The following is a 17745-nucleotide window of genomic DNA, read 5'->3' on the forward strand; positions in this document are numbered from 1 at the left end:
AATGGTTCTACCCGATGGGTACTCATGAGTAACCATAACCGATTTGAAGGTTTTCATACTTTTAAAGTTAATAGATATTATGTAAATTTTTTCATATAAATTATATATTCTAATTTAAAATGTTATCTTTTCTATAAGTTTATTACTATTAAAGAAGATGAGTTTTAGTTTTTGAAAAAATAAAAGGAGTAAAATCATATATTTATTAGAGATACACCGTGTTCTTGGTACTTTTAATTATGTTCTTGAAGCTTTTATAGAAGATTAAGATATATTGTGTTCTTTAAAGGAATTTTTTTTGTAAAATTTTTAAGGTATACTATTTTTTTCATATTTTAAGGTTATAAAAAACACTTGCATATAAAGAAAGTAGAATCCTATCATTATTAGGGATTTTTTTTTTCTTTTATCCAGTTTTGAAGAATCTAAACCTATGGGTACTTGTGATTTTTTGCGGTTTTAATTCTAGTTTCAATAATTTTAAAATCGGAATCAACAAGAGCTGCAATCAGAAAAATATGATTGATCTGATTCTATAAACCTTAGGAACTAAATCAGAACCACTTCATCGACACCCCTAAGAACATTTTAGTTTTTTTTAAAGGAAATTTTTTTTTTTAATGATTATGTAGAAACAAAATTTGTACAATTGTCCTTTTATATATATATATATATATTGATAAGTAATTGTCCTTATATTTTTTTTAAATTACAAATAACCTTTTGATTCATTATAAACAAAGAAAATGGTCCTTAAGGATCTGTTTGCCGGCAACAAAAATTGTTTTACATAGCCTGAATAGAATTTTCTTTGATCTTGTGATAGAAACCCTTAGTTAGATTAGTTTTCATGTTGTTTGTTTGGCATTAATCTTAATACGGGTTTAGTATGCATATTATTTGTCTAACACTGGTGCAAGTTTAATTTGATGTCGTAAATATTTCAAACTTAAATTTCATATTAAATTGTAACCCCAAAAAAAGTTTCACAAAATAAAATATTAAAATAAAACTTATATTCTAATTAAGAATAAGAAATATTTCATCATCATGATTTTTGTCACTATCGATCCAATGAAGCCACACTAATGTAGAAGACAAAATTTTATGAAATTTTAAATATAGTCAAAAATATCATTTTTCATTGTTAGATTGTAATTTTAAATTTAGTAGTTGTCCATTTTAAAAACCTTGGATGAAGTCCAAACAAGAATATTTTTTTTGTCTGAGTTCTTCCCCGTAATGTAGACAATTGTGGTGTTCGATTTCCAATGTGGCAATCCATTTGATCTCAACAACCCTTAGTAAGATTTGAAATCTTACTAAGTTAGTAAAGAAAGTGTTCATTAGGGAATCAATTCTCTCTCATCATTACACTTTACTAAGGGTCGTTGGGCCCACTTGGATCACCAATGTGCTGATCCAACACCACAGCCTCTACATTTCATGGAAAAATTCAAATAAAAAAACATGCACAAAATTTTTTTATTTTTTATTTTTGGATTTCATCCAATGTTTTTAAAATGAACGGCTATCAAACCCCCAAATTTAAAAGTAAAGTGTAATAATGAGAGAGAATTGATTTTTGAATTTGTTTCCCCAAAGTTCTTAAAGTCAATGTTAGTTCACTACCTATAGTAAAATTTCATATCTTACTAAGTTAGTCAAGATAGTCTGACTCATATTCTATTTCATCAAGTGGAAGCGTGTTGAGGTTTTTGTTAAGCTGGAATGGTGAAAGATTAGAAGAAAGATGGGTTAGGTGAAAGAGTTTGAACAAATATAAGAAAATAGAAATAATAATTTTTTTATATTAAAATGAAAATTTGCTAAAACTGAGAAAGAGAAATCCCGATGTTTTGATGAGATTCCTGTTTCCCTATGTTATAGACTAGTTAATCACCCAACCGATTACACTAATCCTTTTTTAATTTCTCTGTGTGTGAAACAAACACAATTTTTACGGATAATGTATCTTACACGATAAGTTGGATATACTCTCTGGACAGACAGACACGGCCAAAAATATCATTAAATATTTTAGGGACACTGATTCTAATCTCTAGACATGGAATTTCGTGTGAAGCAACACATAATTTTTTATATGATACGATACACTGAACACCAACCCAATCTTGATGGAAATAATTAAACTAAATTACTTATTCCTCGTGTATCAATTGCCTTCATTAAACTGAGCTAATAAAACAATATATCTGATTATGGGAATGCCTTCGCCTACGCCTCCCCCTCTTGTTAACACCTTTGCAATTTACAAAAAGCGTAAAAATTACAACAGATAATAATAGTCATTTATTGATTTACAGCAACAAAAACACACATGCATCCTGATTTTGCCATCTATCAAAGGCTTCAGATAATTTGTGTCCAAAACCAGTAATTGTACATAAATTACAAAGTAAACTAAGCTTCAATTCAATTTGATCTCATAAGGGATGATGATGTCTTGATTTCATCCCCCGAAACGGATGATAAAGTGGGTAAGGTTTGAAGAGACGGGGATGAGGAGGACAGTGTTGGGCCTGAAGTTGCAAACATTGAAAAAGTACTCACACTACTACTAACATTCCCACTTGTGCTACTGACAGACCCCTCTGTCGTCGCCTTTGGAATTGGCGGATTCTCGATAGTCATAATCCCTTCCAACATCTGAACCACTTTCCCCATTGTCGGTCTCTGTGATGGCTGCTCTTGAATGCACCAAAAGCTCACTTGAATTGCCCTCATCACTTGCTCCATGTCGACTTCATGTTCTGTAAGCCTTTTATCAACAATGCTCCCCACATTTCCCTTTGTGAATTCTTCGTAAGCCCACATAGAAAACTTCTTCCGACTAGTCTCCTCCGACACTTCAAAGTTTCTTCGCCCACTTACTATCTCCAACAACACCATTCCATAGCTATAAACATCAGACTTGGATGTGATCGGAAGGTTTGCCAGCCACTCTGGAGCCAAGTATCCCCTAGTCCCTCTAACGCTTGTTAAAGTTCGGTATCGATGATCCTTTGGATTGATAAGCTTTGCAAGACCGAAATCCGAGACTTTGGCAATATAATTCTCATCCAAAAGTATATTCTCTGGCTTTATGTCACAATGAACAATGCAATCTCGACACTCCTCATGCAAGTAGGTGATCCCCCTTGCAGTCCCAAGTGCCACGTTGAATCGAGTCTCCCAATTCAACAGTCTCCCCGATGTCTCTTCCAACATGAAAAGGAAATTATCTAAGGACCCATTTTTCATGAACTCGTAAACCAGTAATCTGTGGCGACTTTCGGAGCAAAACCCGATTAATCTCACCAAATTCAAATGATGTGTGCTACTTATCGTTGCAACCTCCATTCGAAATTGCCTTTCGCCTTGTTCAATCCCTTCAAGTTGTTTCACAGCAACAACCGTTCTATTGGCAAGAATGCCTCTATAGACAGCCCCAAAACCTCCGACTCCAAGCTTCTCCTTAAACCCTTTAGTGGAACGTTGGAGCTCCTTGTAAGAGAATTGAACGGGAGCACCAGATGCGTACTCAAGAAGGGCATATTGTGACGACAATGGCCCAAATTTAGGACTATTCCTACAACACAACAACCACAACCCACCCTCCAACAGGACCAACCCCGCAATTGTACACAAAACAACGACAGCAACCAACCACGCACGCAACTTGATCGTCTTTTTCTGGGTCGAGTTCAAAGCCGTTGGGGGCGAGTTTAGGAGCTCCGGTCCACAAATCTTGACGAAAGATGTACTAGGGATAGCAGGGGATTGGTACCCACTAACGAAATCTGGTACTTTAAGATAACAAAGTCCCGTCCCATCAGCTAGAGAGCTCGAAGCAACACATGACCCCGTATTTGAAAGGCAATTCAACTTACACCCCGATATCCCCACAAAGAAGACTTGGTTCGGGAGCTGGGGTGGATAAGTAAGGAACAAAGTATGTTCCAATTGCAACATTGATACATTATTCGGGCAATCTCTAATCTCTGTCTTCCTCTTACACCCCTTTCTCTTATCATTTGGATCCAAAAACTCAAAATTCCTTGACGGGCAACCACAAATAGGATTCGAATCATTATAACTACAAATACCCATGTTACCACAATACCCGTAAACCTCACATTGATCTAAAACAGCTGCCCATCTTTCTGGAGGAGCCCCACTACCACCCCTAACATAGCTATAAATCCTTAAATTACCATCTGAATCAAGCTTCACAAACCTAAGATCACTAGCTTCTCCATAATCACTGCTATAAGCTACAACAACAGGAGTAGAAAATGTATAGGCAGAAAGCTGTAAAATTCCAATCGGTTGAATGCCCAAGCTAGGGGAAGTTACGGTGTTGTTTTGGATGAAGGAAGAATTAAGCCCTTTGTTCCAATAAACTGTACTATCGTTCCATGTAAGAGTAAGATTGCCCTGATCGAGAAGAACAAAAGAGTAATTCCCTGATCGAAGTTTGTTTTTAGTAGTGAAATTCTGAGATGGTAAGATGGTATCGGTTGGGTTATCGAAAGTAGACCAAATTGTGATGGACCCATTTTTTAGTGAGAAATTACCTAAATCGTCGAGGGTTGCGGAGCTAACGCCTTGATTGATGGTGTTGGATTGCCAGATGATGGTACCAAGGCCGTCGATTAGGCGGAGATTTCCATCACGGAGGAGTTGGAATTGGGCGTTGGAGTCGACGGTTACGGAGTCGCCACCAGCTTTCCAGACTGAGATATTGGAGAATGAGATGGAGAGGGAGAAAGAAGAAGAGGTTATAGGGATGAAACTAAGAGAGAAAGTTTTGTTGGGAGAAGTCCAGCTGTTGTTGTTGTTGTTGTTGTTTAAGGGTTGAAGGGTTGAACCTAATGGGATTTGAGCACAAGTAATGGTGTAGAGAAGTGGGTATAGAAGGAAGATTAACAAAGAGATGCAGAGAATCGCCATCTCTCCTCTCTCTCTCTCTCCGTCTGAGTTTTCTGTGTGAGTGTGAATTGTGATAGAGGATTAAAAGAAGAGAGAGAGAAGTAATTTGGACTTTGGAGATACCTCTCCGATTTTTTGTAAATATTTAAAATGCCTCCTGTGTTTTAATCTTTAACCCTGATCTCCTTCATAAGACTAATGAGAAAATGACTTAGATACCCTCATTGTTTATTTCTAGTAAAAGAAAATATCCTTGACTTTATTGTTCTTGAAAACCATTTTCTAATTCCAACCCTTTAACCTATATGATTTATTTATTAAAATATTCAACCTCGTTTTCAGTTCATAGTCTGAATACTGAAACCTTTGATTTACTTAACAAAATTATAGAGTTGTGATCTAGAACCAGAACAGTATCTCGTTCCTATAATAATGTTAGGTGTTTACTAGCACTTTTCAATTGGACAATAAACACTTTGGGCTGTGTGAATGACTTGATTAGGAATCCGAGATGTTTTAAACTCCAACTAAAAGATGTCACATAGATCCATTCCTATTTTATAGGAACATGACATCATATTGGATCCTGAGTCAAGCTATAAGAATGTCAATTCAACTCAAAAAAACTAATATTAGGACCTTTTTCAACTACAAGATTGCATGCCTATTGCTATGAAAAGCAATAGAAAAAAGGATGTCAATAAGCATTTGAAGTTTTTTTATTTATAAAGCTCTAAAATAAATACAACCCCATCTTATTTAGGTTTAACCAATTTTGGTCAAATAAGGGTATAAAACTGGTTTAAGATACAACACGCCTTTATAGGGTTAAGTTAGGACTTGACCAAGCCTCACCTGAACCACCATTGACAACCATACAAGGATACTCCAACCTCCCCCAAAAACCTATGTTTAAGGAGATATGATCTATAGGTTAAAGAAGACAACAATAAAATTAAATTGTGGTTTGAGCTATTAGAGTTTTGGAGAGAATGGCCCAAGAATTTTTAGCTAAATGTTGAAAATAAGGGTACTTAAATAATTTTACAGAAATCTCTTACAGAAGACAATAATTAAGGGGGTATTTCATTAGTTCAAAAATATAGAGGGTTATATCTAATATTCCCTAAAAGCTGGAGGATGATCTATAAATGACATGAGAGTAAAAGACTGGACGAAGACTTTGACGTTAATGTTTGGTGTCGAGGTCCTTTCACGGTTTAATGGACTGAGATTTTTCTTTGTTAGAAATTAAACGGTCAACTCAAGAATACGTCGTCTCATCTTGAACACCATAGGATTATTCTCTAGATTCGTAAGATGTAAATCTTGAAACTGTTCAATTGCATTTTTCCTTGGTCAGGTGGATACACCAGACCGACGATACACTTCATAGGCGACGAACTTGACTTTTCAAAAATGTATATATATATATATATATATATAATCTCAGCCGTCCGATCTGGTAAAGAGTGAGGCGCCGAACGGGACCCATATATACATATATATAATATGTATCCTGTACTTCAGGATGTTGGATTAAAACCGGGCTCTCAGTCTCTATATTTACCACGTGTCCGATCGATTGCCAATTTGTTCAGTTATAATTTAAGTGTAATCTTACCGAATCATGATAGATAAAGAGAGCTGCTATTGGCACTCCCAAATTCTTCAATTATTTAACAGCCTTCAATTTTAAAGATTAAAACACACTCTTACAAAGGTTTGGCTCAAGTTATAGTCTCAACATTATAACACTCGTTAAAACAATTTCAATATTTTTTTACAATTACGATTAAGTTCATATAAAATCTAAATCTTAAAAAAAAAAAAAAAAAAAAAAGTCTTTTGAAAATGGTGAATTTGAACGGTTAGAACAGATTTGACAAATCACGAGTATAAACACCCCAATTTAAAGGGCCCAAAAACAACAATCTTTCAATAAAATAGGTCAACGGGCCTCAAAAGCCCGAATCACTCAAATATGGCATGTTGATCGAACCGAGGCCCTTGAGACCTCCTAGTAGTCTAGTGGGCTTACCAAAAAGAATTTGCGCACCCTCACCTTCACCGCTCCATTCCCAAACCCAAAAATACTCGATTTTCAATAAAACTCGTCAACGGGCCTAAAAAGTCAAACTTGCCAACACGTAGCATTTTGATTAATCCAATATTTTCAAAAATCACAAAAAAATGACTAAAAAAAGAAAATGATACTTGGGACACCTATCATTTCCTCTACCCTCACCGCTCAATCTCCGAAACCAAAAATACCCCAAGCCCATCTACAGCCCACCAACCTTCAACTCTCTAAAATCAATCCTTACCTTACCCATTAACCTAAACCTAACTCCACATAACCTAAATCCTAAAATATCTCCAACATACTCAATCATATCTAATTTCAAAATACTTACAACCTTCTTAAAACCCAAGCCCAATACCCTTAAGCCAAAATCCATATCCAATTTATATACAACCCATAAATCACTATCCATATCAACTAATCACATTTTTTTTCATCAAAAATGACACGTGTCATCATCCCATCTCACCTCTCTCATCAAACTACCAACTACCATCATTTTTCTCTAAAAAAATTACATACCCCATTATTTTCTCTAAAAAATCACATCAACCCACACTTCCCTCTAACCTACTATCATCACTCCCTACTAACCAACCATCACCTTCCCTTAATATACCCTCTTTACAACCTAAATCTACACCCTTCCTCTTAAATCACATACCCATTCTCTTCGATCAATTAAATCTAAATTCCTAACTTCCACATATCTTGTTACATGTCATCATATCCCTCACCCTCCCAACCACCCTCTTACATCCTCTATTCTCTTAAATCAAACACCACTCAATCACAATCACCCTTTTAAACACCCATCACCTCACCTCACCTCACCAAACACTCCGCCAAAATGAATTGAGTAGGATCCAAATCATTTGGTTCAAAAATCACTCATTTACCTTTATTACATAACTACCATAATCCTAACTCTAAATTTCATACCCCCCACCTTTAAAACTCATGTCATTCTCTATTCTCCCAATATTTTATCTCATCTTACCCCTAAAATAATTTTCAAACTCTATAAAACCCCCCTCATTCTCAACTCTCATTACCTAATGAAAATTTGAAAAAAGTTACATTTAAAAAATTCTCTTCTCTCAACTCACCTCATTACTCTCGACTCTTAACTTACTTCAACTGTCAACCCTCAATACTCAACTCTCAATTTTCTCTCAACTCTCAACTCTCAACTCTTTCAAGCAAATCAAGAAAAGTCAAATAAGGTCAAGAAGAACAAGGTGGGTTTTAGACAAGGATCACCCCCTTCTCTCCTTTCCACTTCCATCTTCTACTTCTCCCCCTCTCTACACTTACACATACACACCACAAATGGTTTGAATAATAAAAGGGGTCCCTTTTTCAATAAGGGTGCCTCAACAATTTGAACCAATATCCAAGTCCCTCATCTTCGAGGGTACATGTCAGATTTTTCCAACTCTTTTTTTTTTATTTTAAATGGACCGAGTTCGAGGTTACTACCAACAGTGGATGGAGTAGGGTGCCTAATACCTTCCCTACTCCATAAAATGGACTATCTTACCTTGAATAAAAAGTTGTTTCAAATGAACCATATCCATACGAGAGTCATCAAACGTCAAAAAACATGATTTTTCAAGAAATACAATCCGAGTGACCATTCACACACATTTCAAATATGAATGGTGGTGACTCCAACCCCCTCCCTCACTCACACAAAAAAAAAATGTGGTTGATATATTCAAAATTGAATAAATTACATATTCACAATGGAAAATGGGTTCAAGAAAGAAAATTTTTACAGAATGGACTATTAAGAGAAACCCTAAAATTTAGGAACTAATTAGAAAGAAATCCGTCCGCCAAGATCCTTTAAGTAATTTTCCCTTATTTATTTCTCTTGATTCATTACAACTCTCACTTTGTGGATGACTTTCAGAAATTCATCATCATTATTGTACCCTTATCCCAAATATGTAGGATCATCAGCTAAACGAATCAAATTCCTCCAATAAATTTCATCTAAAACCACATCTTTTGTTCCTCCACTTTTATTGTCTCAATTCACATTCTTTTTATCAAAAGATTGTATCCTATTTCACTTCCCGTAGGACACCAAAGTAGACACGTAATTGAGTAATGCACATAAAAGTAACAAAATCATTATGTTGTATTGAATATATTTTGCATTAGAATTGAGAAGTATTTGTTCTTGGTGTTCTCTTATTCAAGTAGAATACTATTATTGCCTATTGTCACTAAGAATCTGAAAGAAACCTTAGATAGAAATCCAAAACAAAACTATATATTCCAACGGACCACCCTTTATTATTATACATGAAACTTGGTGGTTAAGCCACTCCCCAGCTTCTATGTTACAAGAACATGAATAACAAGAATAACCCGACACAACCTCAAATTCCAAATTACAAAGCTCTCACCCATTCTTTATAAACTATACATAACATCATGCAAATCACACCATTCAACAAATTTTTCATAAGGAGATGTCCATCATATCTGCAACCAACTTCTCCATCATCCGATCCTCAAACTCTCCAGAGCACCGCAACCTCGATATTTCCTTTCCTGCACATATACATTGAAGATATTTGAGTTTCAGTTTAGGAAAGACTAGAATCAAGTTACAACTTACAAGTGTGTGTTACTGAGAAAACTTTACAAGAACTCACTTCTCTAAGCTCCAAGAATAGCTGAAAAGAAACCACTTATGTGAAAAACTTCCCACCTTGGGTGCAGCATTTTAGATTTTGGGAGACTTGGCTTCAGATTGGAAAACATAGAGCACATATAATACTAGTGAAACTCTCATCTCTTATTGTGGACGTAAGCTTAGCCAAAACATATTTTCTTTACTTAATATTTTTATATTGTTTTTCATCACACATATCATTATGAACATGTCTTGATACATCTCAAATTATTACTATTTTTTTTTTTTACTTTTAAAAGTTAAAAGGTAAGTTTGGATTCATTTTAGAAAAATACTTTTAAAAAATAAAAAAAATCCAAACCTTTTAAAAAGCAAAAAATGAAACTACTTTTTACACTTTTTTATTTTATTTTATTTTTTTTAAAAGGTAAATGCTTGGTTAGTATAGAAATATTATTAATTGTTAATAATTAGTATAAAAGGTATGTGTTCTAAGGGTTTGAATGTAGGACCTAGGAACAACCTCCACAAGTTTTACAACTAAGCTAAGTAGCACTTCTTAACTACTTTCTACTTTTTAAAACTTTCTTCCAATATTACTTTCCTTCTAAGTACTATCTATCCAAACAGGGCCTAGATAATAAATAAATAAAAATCTGAGCTTGCAGTTTGAAACCCCAAAAAATCTCCATTCTTTCTACATTTTAAGCTCAACTGATTGAGCCAAGGACAAGTGATAGAAGACATCCCCTTGCGTTCAAGTTTTTGCAGTATATCAAGTTCAATATCCAACATTTCAGACCCCCCAATCAGATCTGTGATTTATGTTCGTGGTTTTTAATTTATTAGTTCTAGTTTTGATTTGACTTGAAGTTTCTAGATCAAGTATTACATGTGTTTCACGAAACAAGAGTCCATAAAACTCGAATATGTTCAAAACAATGTAACAAAATAGTATACGGAAGATGGAATGATAATAACAATAACAAAGCTTTATCCCAAAGATTTGGAAAACTCACCAGAAAGAGGTGACGCGTGCTCCTCGATGGAATAAGGAAGATTCTTAATAGGGCACGAAGAAAGTGGAAGAATGGGGAGGTTATCGCAGTTGCATATCTCAACCATGTAACCGTCGGGGTCGTGGAAGAAGAGCTGATCCACCTTTACACCACCTTCTTCAACCACTGCGGTTACATAATCAATGTTCATCTTTTCTAGTTTCCGCATCACTAACTTCATATCCGAACATTGGAATGAAATGTGGTTGTCTTTCGGATTAATGACACTCTTTTTGGCCGCAATATCTTTTGGTGAGTTGCATTCAAGCAAATGTATTCCAACTCCATAGTTGAACAACCTGAAATCATATAAGATACCACATCCATTACCAATCAATCAAAATATAAAAAATTTCTTATTATGAGGTGAATTAGTAGTCTCAATCACAAAATCTTAAGTTTGTATGTATAACCATGGTTGTAAAACTTGTTTTGATGCCTCATCTCATTCATGAACGAGACAAAGTCATTCGATTTATTCGAGTCGACTTGTTCAACAATGACATAATAGACTGACTTTTGAGAAACATGTCAGGTTTGAGATGATTTGTCAACCTGTCTTGTTAGTGCAATTGTCTCGGTCTCGGACAAGATTTAAAACTATGTGTATATCAAACATTTAAATTATTAAAAAGGAAACATTTTATATCACAAAACATTAAATCCAATAGACTCGGGCGAGTTTTCATTTACTCAGTCAATATTTTTGGGCAAGTAATACCGGATGAATCAAGACCAGGATGACTTGAACCAGTAGATTCTAAAATCAGTTTCTAAATGACTCTCCCAGTTGACTAGCAATTCATTGAGTCAACTCGAATCAGTGGGCTCACCCTTATTAAATTCCTTACGGCAAGAGAAATAATTTGGAATAAAAAAAATGAAATATATTATTAATTAAGAAATATATAAACATATAATTGATATATCAAATAAATATAATATTAAAAATTATAAAATATACTACTGTTAAATTATGTCAAATTCAGTAATTAATTCGTGAAGTTCACGAAAAAATATTCTACAAGGTATTACGAATCATTTAAGGTTAAATTGCATACTAAAAGATTATGGAATAAATGGAGCAGATCAACAGAGCTCGAAAGAGACACCATACAGCAAGTTTCAATTGCTTTGGGACCACAATGAAAATTTTTTGGTGGATCTAGCCCCGACGGGCACGCATGGTTTTAAATCTTGCTTTTACATCTTAGTCTCATTCACAAATATCATTAAAAATTAAAATAACTTGAACAATATCTCTTAAGCATTTATCAAATCCTAACCCGACCCATTTAATAATCATGTCAAAACCTTAGACCTAAACCTGACCCTTTTACTAATCAGGTAACACGGCAAAACCCATCCTACCCGTTTAATAAACAAGATGAGTTGGGTTGGGTTGAAGTTGATACATATAACTTGTGAACTTATCATTGATTAAAGTGACAAAACTCTTAAAAGAAGTAATTTTTCAAAATCTATTAAATTGTAGTTGATGTTGAGATATCTCGTAGGTTCCATGATTTAAATGGATTATATAAAAGCCTGATTGTACAGGGGTCAGTACGACTAGTTCAATAATTGAATTAGATAAATCGATGTAATTACAACCCCTTTGATTATATTGAACCCAAACCCGTTAATTTTGTGTCATTTTTCGAGTTATGTTCATAGATCAATGTTAAGGATCTCCACACCATCGGAAAGGGACAACCCTTACGCCAATCCCTTTCAGTCCCTATTTGAAAAGAATATATGTTACTATCTTTTCTAAAAGTTAGGCATGATTTTAAATCTCGCTTTTACATTGTCTCGTTCGTATGGAGATAATATCTCCTTCATTTATTTATTTATTTATTTATTTATTTATTTATTTATTTATATTTTATTTTCACTCATAAATAAAGTAGAAGAATAAGAAAGCATGTCTTGATTATGATATCTCACTCGGAATATTTTTAAAGAGTCGAGTTGGAGTAACATTGAAATGTATATCGATTTTGATGTTCTGACGTAGTGGTGCACACATGACCATAGATGCTTTTCACTCATATATCAATGAAAAGCAATTATAATTATGTGTGCACCACCATATCAGAATATTCTATCGATGTACATTTTAATGTTACTTCAGCATTATCCATTTTTAAATCCATGTGTGGGTAGACTCAAAATAAATCGGCTACATAATCTGGGCTGACCGACACCATTCACATGTGACCCACCCAAAAGTGTGATTGTCATAGAAACTGACACACTCCACAGAAATATTAAATATGGTTAGCCTTCAATTCACAAAATTCTATACAACGTTTTAGGCAAATCATTTTGTCTTATGTTAACTTAAAAGTTTTGGAATAGACTGATTTTATGAGGGCGATCTTTATGATGAGTAAATCATTTTTTCTAAAAATCAGTCAATTATAAAATTTCTAACCCTAATTTATAAGTTGAAGAATCTTAAATCGTCCATTTTTTATCATTTGTCTGTAATCACTTTTCAGTAGGTTAGAAGTTTCAGAATTGATTGACATTTTATGCAATGATGTACTCACTATAGAGATCATTCTCTCAAAAAAAATCATCTAATTCCAAAAAAAAATTAGTAGATAAAACTTTATCTAGAATGTTGTGTAGGATTTTGTCAAAATGACCCAATCCATTAAATATAGAAGTAACTTAACACGAACGGTGTCATGGCGATTTACGCAATCATCGATGCTCATCAAGATACGCTTTTTGAGGAATATCTAACGATCTGGACCCCGCGAAGGTGTACTCCTCAGGAAGACCAGATTAGGGAAAAAGAGGAAGGGTAATTTACACATACCCCTCCATGTTTCAATGAATATTTGAGATACACCTTGACCTCAGTTACTCTAACAAACTAATGAAAAAATTACTTAAATGCCCTTGTCTTCAACCAGTAACCGAACTCTGGATTTTTCTCTACAATACCAGTCATCTTTAACGTGTTGGTTTTTGTTTTTTTAACCTTCATTTCAACCTTAAAAAGTCAAGAAAAATAGAGTATTTTGGAGAATTAGAAAGAGGATGAAAATTTTGGTAGAAAAAATCTAGAGCTTTTGGCTAGAGGTCAAAGATGAGGGCGAGGTCAAGGGGAAGTCATCAGTTTGAAAACATAGGGGGTTGTCGCAAATATTAATTAAAATGTGCATAAGTATTTCTAAATTACCGAAAAAAAGAGAAGAAGGGCAAAGAGGTCTAGGAAGGATTAGAAGAATAAGAGGGAGAAAAGGGAACTTGGAATTTTCTGTTAATAATGAATTTTTCTGCTATGCTGATGAACCAATGGCATGAGGCAGAAACAAAAGGCAAGCCATTGGTTCATCAACTTTGCACAGAAATTCCTACTCAGAAAATGACGGAATTTCGTTCACGAGTGATACCGCACATACGACGGGAGAAAACGTTTTGTGTACGTGTGTGTGTGTGTGTGTGTGTGTGTGAGAGAGAGAGAGAGAGAGAGAGAGAGACGTACCAAGCTCCATCGAATTTGAACGAAGCAGGACGTTTGACGAGCACAAACCCTAAAACCTCTTCGTAGAACCTCACAGATCTGCCCACTGATTTGCAAACGAACGACACGTGATTCAACGATAACAAAGGCATCCTAGCCGTTGATGAAGATGACCAATTCTTCAAACTCTCTCCTTCGACTATTTCCTCTCTCCCCATCTCTCTCTCTTTCTCTTGTGCTACTCAGGACTGTCAAGATAACATGAACCAAGTGATCTTATATAATCAACCACGGTTACTAGTGGGCCCAGACGTTTCGTACCACAGCCCAAACTTTAAAGACACGTGACTCTTATTTTTCGATGCTTTTTTTTTTATATTTTCCTTGGTTTGATTTTACATTGTGTTGTACTTTTGTACGGTCCAATGAACGGTTGATGTGAAGAAAACCACTGATGTCCTAAGGTTCAGTAATGATTCCTAGAGATCAGATGTTGTTTAGCCATTTGGGAATATCTTGTCACCGTCTTAGCCGCTCGTTGGGCACTGAGTGTCCAACTTCGTTGTTCACTTGAATTTCCTCTCGACACCTAAACTTTTTCCTACCCGTAGAAAATGTGTTGATTCTCTGCTTAGACATAGGAGAGAAGAGTTCTCCATATACACGTTTTCATCTTGATAGACAGTAATAGATGAGCGACTCTGTACCCTTGACACGTCAGCCACACACCCAACCGTCTACCAAAACTCCGTGCATTCATCATTATTGGTTTAGTATATATAAAGGGGTGGTTGGGAATAAGATAAGAGAGTGGGTGAGTTGGAAAAGAACTTAGGTGCTGTTTGTTAAACTGAACAAATAAGTGCTGAATGCTTATAATTGCTGAAATTGTATAAGCGCTGAATTTAAGTGCTGAAATTGTTGTTTGTTTATCGATCTGAATTGTGCTGAACTGATTTAAATTAAGCGCTGTAATCACATAAATTTGTTTGTTACTTAATGCTGAAAACTAGTAAATTGACTATATTACCCTTTTCAACAATTGTATGTTTAAGGAGAAATTATTAATAAAATTCAAAAATAAAAATTATTTATTAAAAAAATACTAAATTTAATGAAATTCATTTTGGGAATCTAGCCGAACAAATTCTCTCTCCTCCACATCATTTAAAAAGTAAATTTAAATTTTTTTTAATTCAAATTAAAAAATAATATTAATTCAAATTAAAGAGAGAGAATATTAAATATAAATATTTCGTTAAATATTAAATATTCCAAAAAAATAAAAAGGAAAGAGAAAATTTCTCTCTCCTCTTTTATTTTTTCAAAATATTTAATATTTAATATTTAATATTATTTAAATGTGTGGAGGAGAGAGAAAATTTCGACCCTTTAAGGGTCAAAATTTTCTCTCTTTAATTTGAATTAATATTATTATTTTTAATTTAAATTAATATTATTTAATTTGAATTAATATTATTTTTAATTTAAATTAATATTATTTAATTTGAATTAATATTATTATTTTTTTTTTATTTGAATTAATATTATTATTTTTATTTGAATAATATTATTATGTTATTTGAATTAATATTATTATTTAATTTAAATTAATATTATTTAATTTGAATTAATATTATTATTTTTATTTGAATTAAATTATTATTTTTATTTGCATTAATATTATTATTTTTATTTGAATTAATATTATTATTTAATTTAAATTAATTTTATTTAATTTGAATTAATATTATTATTTTTATTTGAATTAATATTATTATTTAATTTGAATTAATATTATTATTTTTATTTGAATTAATATTATTATTAATTTGAATTAATATTATTTTTTTATTTGAATTAATATTATTATTTTTATTTGAATTAATATTATTATTTAATTTGAATTAATATATTTAAATACGTAGATGAGAGAGAAAATAAGAGAGATAATATTGGTGTGGGTTGCCTTATTAATTTGTGGGGTGCTTATAACATTATCCATAGGACATAAGAGGTAATATCATTTCATGTATAAGGGTATACTTGTCCGTGTTGAAAAAGACCGGTGCTTATTGCTTCAGCAAAAAAATTAAGTGATCCAACTTCACTTAATGCTTTTCACTTATTTTTCAGCAATAAGTGCTGAAAATGTGGAGTAAACAAACGTGCTGATTGCTGAAGCTGAATTGCATTCAGCATTAAGTGCTGAAATCAGCGGTAAACAAACACTCACTTAGTCAGCATTGTTGTTTCCTAAATAAATTAGTCACAAAATTTTAGAGAACTGCTATTGGCACCCCAACTTTTACTTATTACATTCAAATTATTATTATTTTTTTAAATTCTTAGTTGAAAAACAGTAAAGGTTTTAATTTTAAGATTTTTATTTGTTAGATTTAGGATTTTATATCAGCTTAATCATAATTATAAACAATTGCTAAACTTATTTTGACTTTGAACATGTTATAATTCTTTCTAATGCTGAGGTAATAACTTAAATCAAAATTTTATAATGATTGAACGGTGTGTTTTAATCTTTAATTATGGTATGATTAATAATTTAAGAAATTTGGATGTTGTGGGCACGGGATTTCGAATATTCTTCAAACATCCCTCCACTTTGGGGTGTTTTGGAGTCGCCACCATTCATTTTCGGAAATGGGTGTGAATGGTCATCCGAATTTGTATTTTTGAAAAACATGTCATTTTGACATTTTTTGTTGACTCTCGTAGGATAGGGTATATGGTCTAACCTTGATTCAAGGTAAGGGGGTCCATTTATGGAGTAGGGAAGGTGTTAGGCACCCTACTCCATCCACATAATGTGGTAACCTCGGATTCGGTATTTTAAATAAAAAAAAGAAAATGAAATCGAAAAACAATTCGATGTGTTCCATCAAGTGTGAGGGGCTTCGATGTTGGTTTAAATCGTTGAGGGCACCCTTATGAAGAAGGGGCCCTTTGGTGATTTAGACCATAGTGGTGTGTGCAAATGTGTAGGAAAGGGGTGAGTAGAGGAGGGGAGTTGAGGGGGGTATTCCTTTTGTCCAAACCCACCTTGACCTTCCTTGCCTTCCTTTGGCTTTCCTTGACTTCTTCTTTTTTACTTGATTTGTTTGAGAGAAGGTTGAGAGTTGGGAGTTGAGAGTTGGGTGTTGAGAGTAGAGTAGGAGTAGAGAGTTGAGGTGAGTTGTGATTTTTTTTAGAGGTTTTTTGTCAAATTTTCATTAGGTGTTGTATGGGGAGAATGGAGGGGTTTTTATAGAGGTTGAGAGGTTTTTTAAGGGTATAATGGGGTGAAGGATGAGAGTAGTGGTTAATGGCATGGGTTTGAGAGGAAAAGGGTATGAAATTTGAGATGAAAATGAGGGTATTTTTGTAATGATGGAAATGGGTTGTGTTTTAACCCAAATGGTTTGGATCTTACCCAAATCCATTTAGGTAGAGTGTTTGGTGGGGTGAGATGAGTGATGGTTGATGGGAGAAGTGGTGGTGTAAGGGAGTTGTTTGGAGAAGGAGTGTTGAG

At 33.7% G+C, this 17745-nt stretch overlaps 1 protein-coding gene and 1 pseudogene across 1 annotated transcript; both read right to left on the bottom strand.

Moving 5' to 3' along the window:
- Nucleotides 1–2290: 2290 nt before the first annotated feature.
- On the bottom strand, nucleotides 2291–5039 carry LOC147404274 (G-type lectin S-receptor-like serine/threonine-protein kinase At1g34300 pseudogene; annotated as a pseudogene).
- A 4246-nt stretch (nucleotides 5040–9285) lies between these two features.
- Nucleotides 9286–14480, bottom strand: LOC147404275 (glyoxylase I 4-like). Its single transcript, XM_086440143.1, has 3 exons — nucleotides 14238–14480; nucleotides 10694–11031; nucleotides 9286–9589 (listed from the first exon to the last, which is right to left on the bottom strand). Exons 1-3 carry the CDS (start codon nucleotides 14432–14434, stop codon nucleotides 9498–9500), a joined length of 627 nt encoding a protein of 208 aa, XP_086296269.1. The 5' UTR covers nucleotides 14435–14480; the 3' UTR covers nucleotides 9286–9497.
- Nucleotides 14481–17745: the final 3265 nt, after the last annotated feature.

This window comes from Akebia trifoliata, chromosome 4, assembly GCF_017979445.1.
Source record: "Akebia trifoliata isolate Shusen 1 chromosome 4, ASM1797944v1, whole genome shotgun sequence".
Taxonomy (NCBI): domain Eukaryota; kingdom Viridiplantae; phylum Streptophyta; class Magnoliopsida; order Ranunculales; family Lardizabalaceae; genus Akebia; species Akebia trifoliata.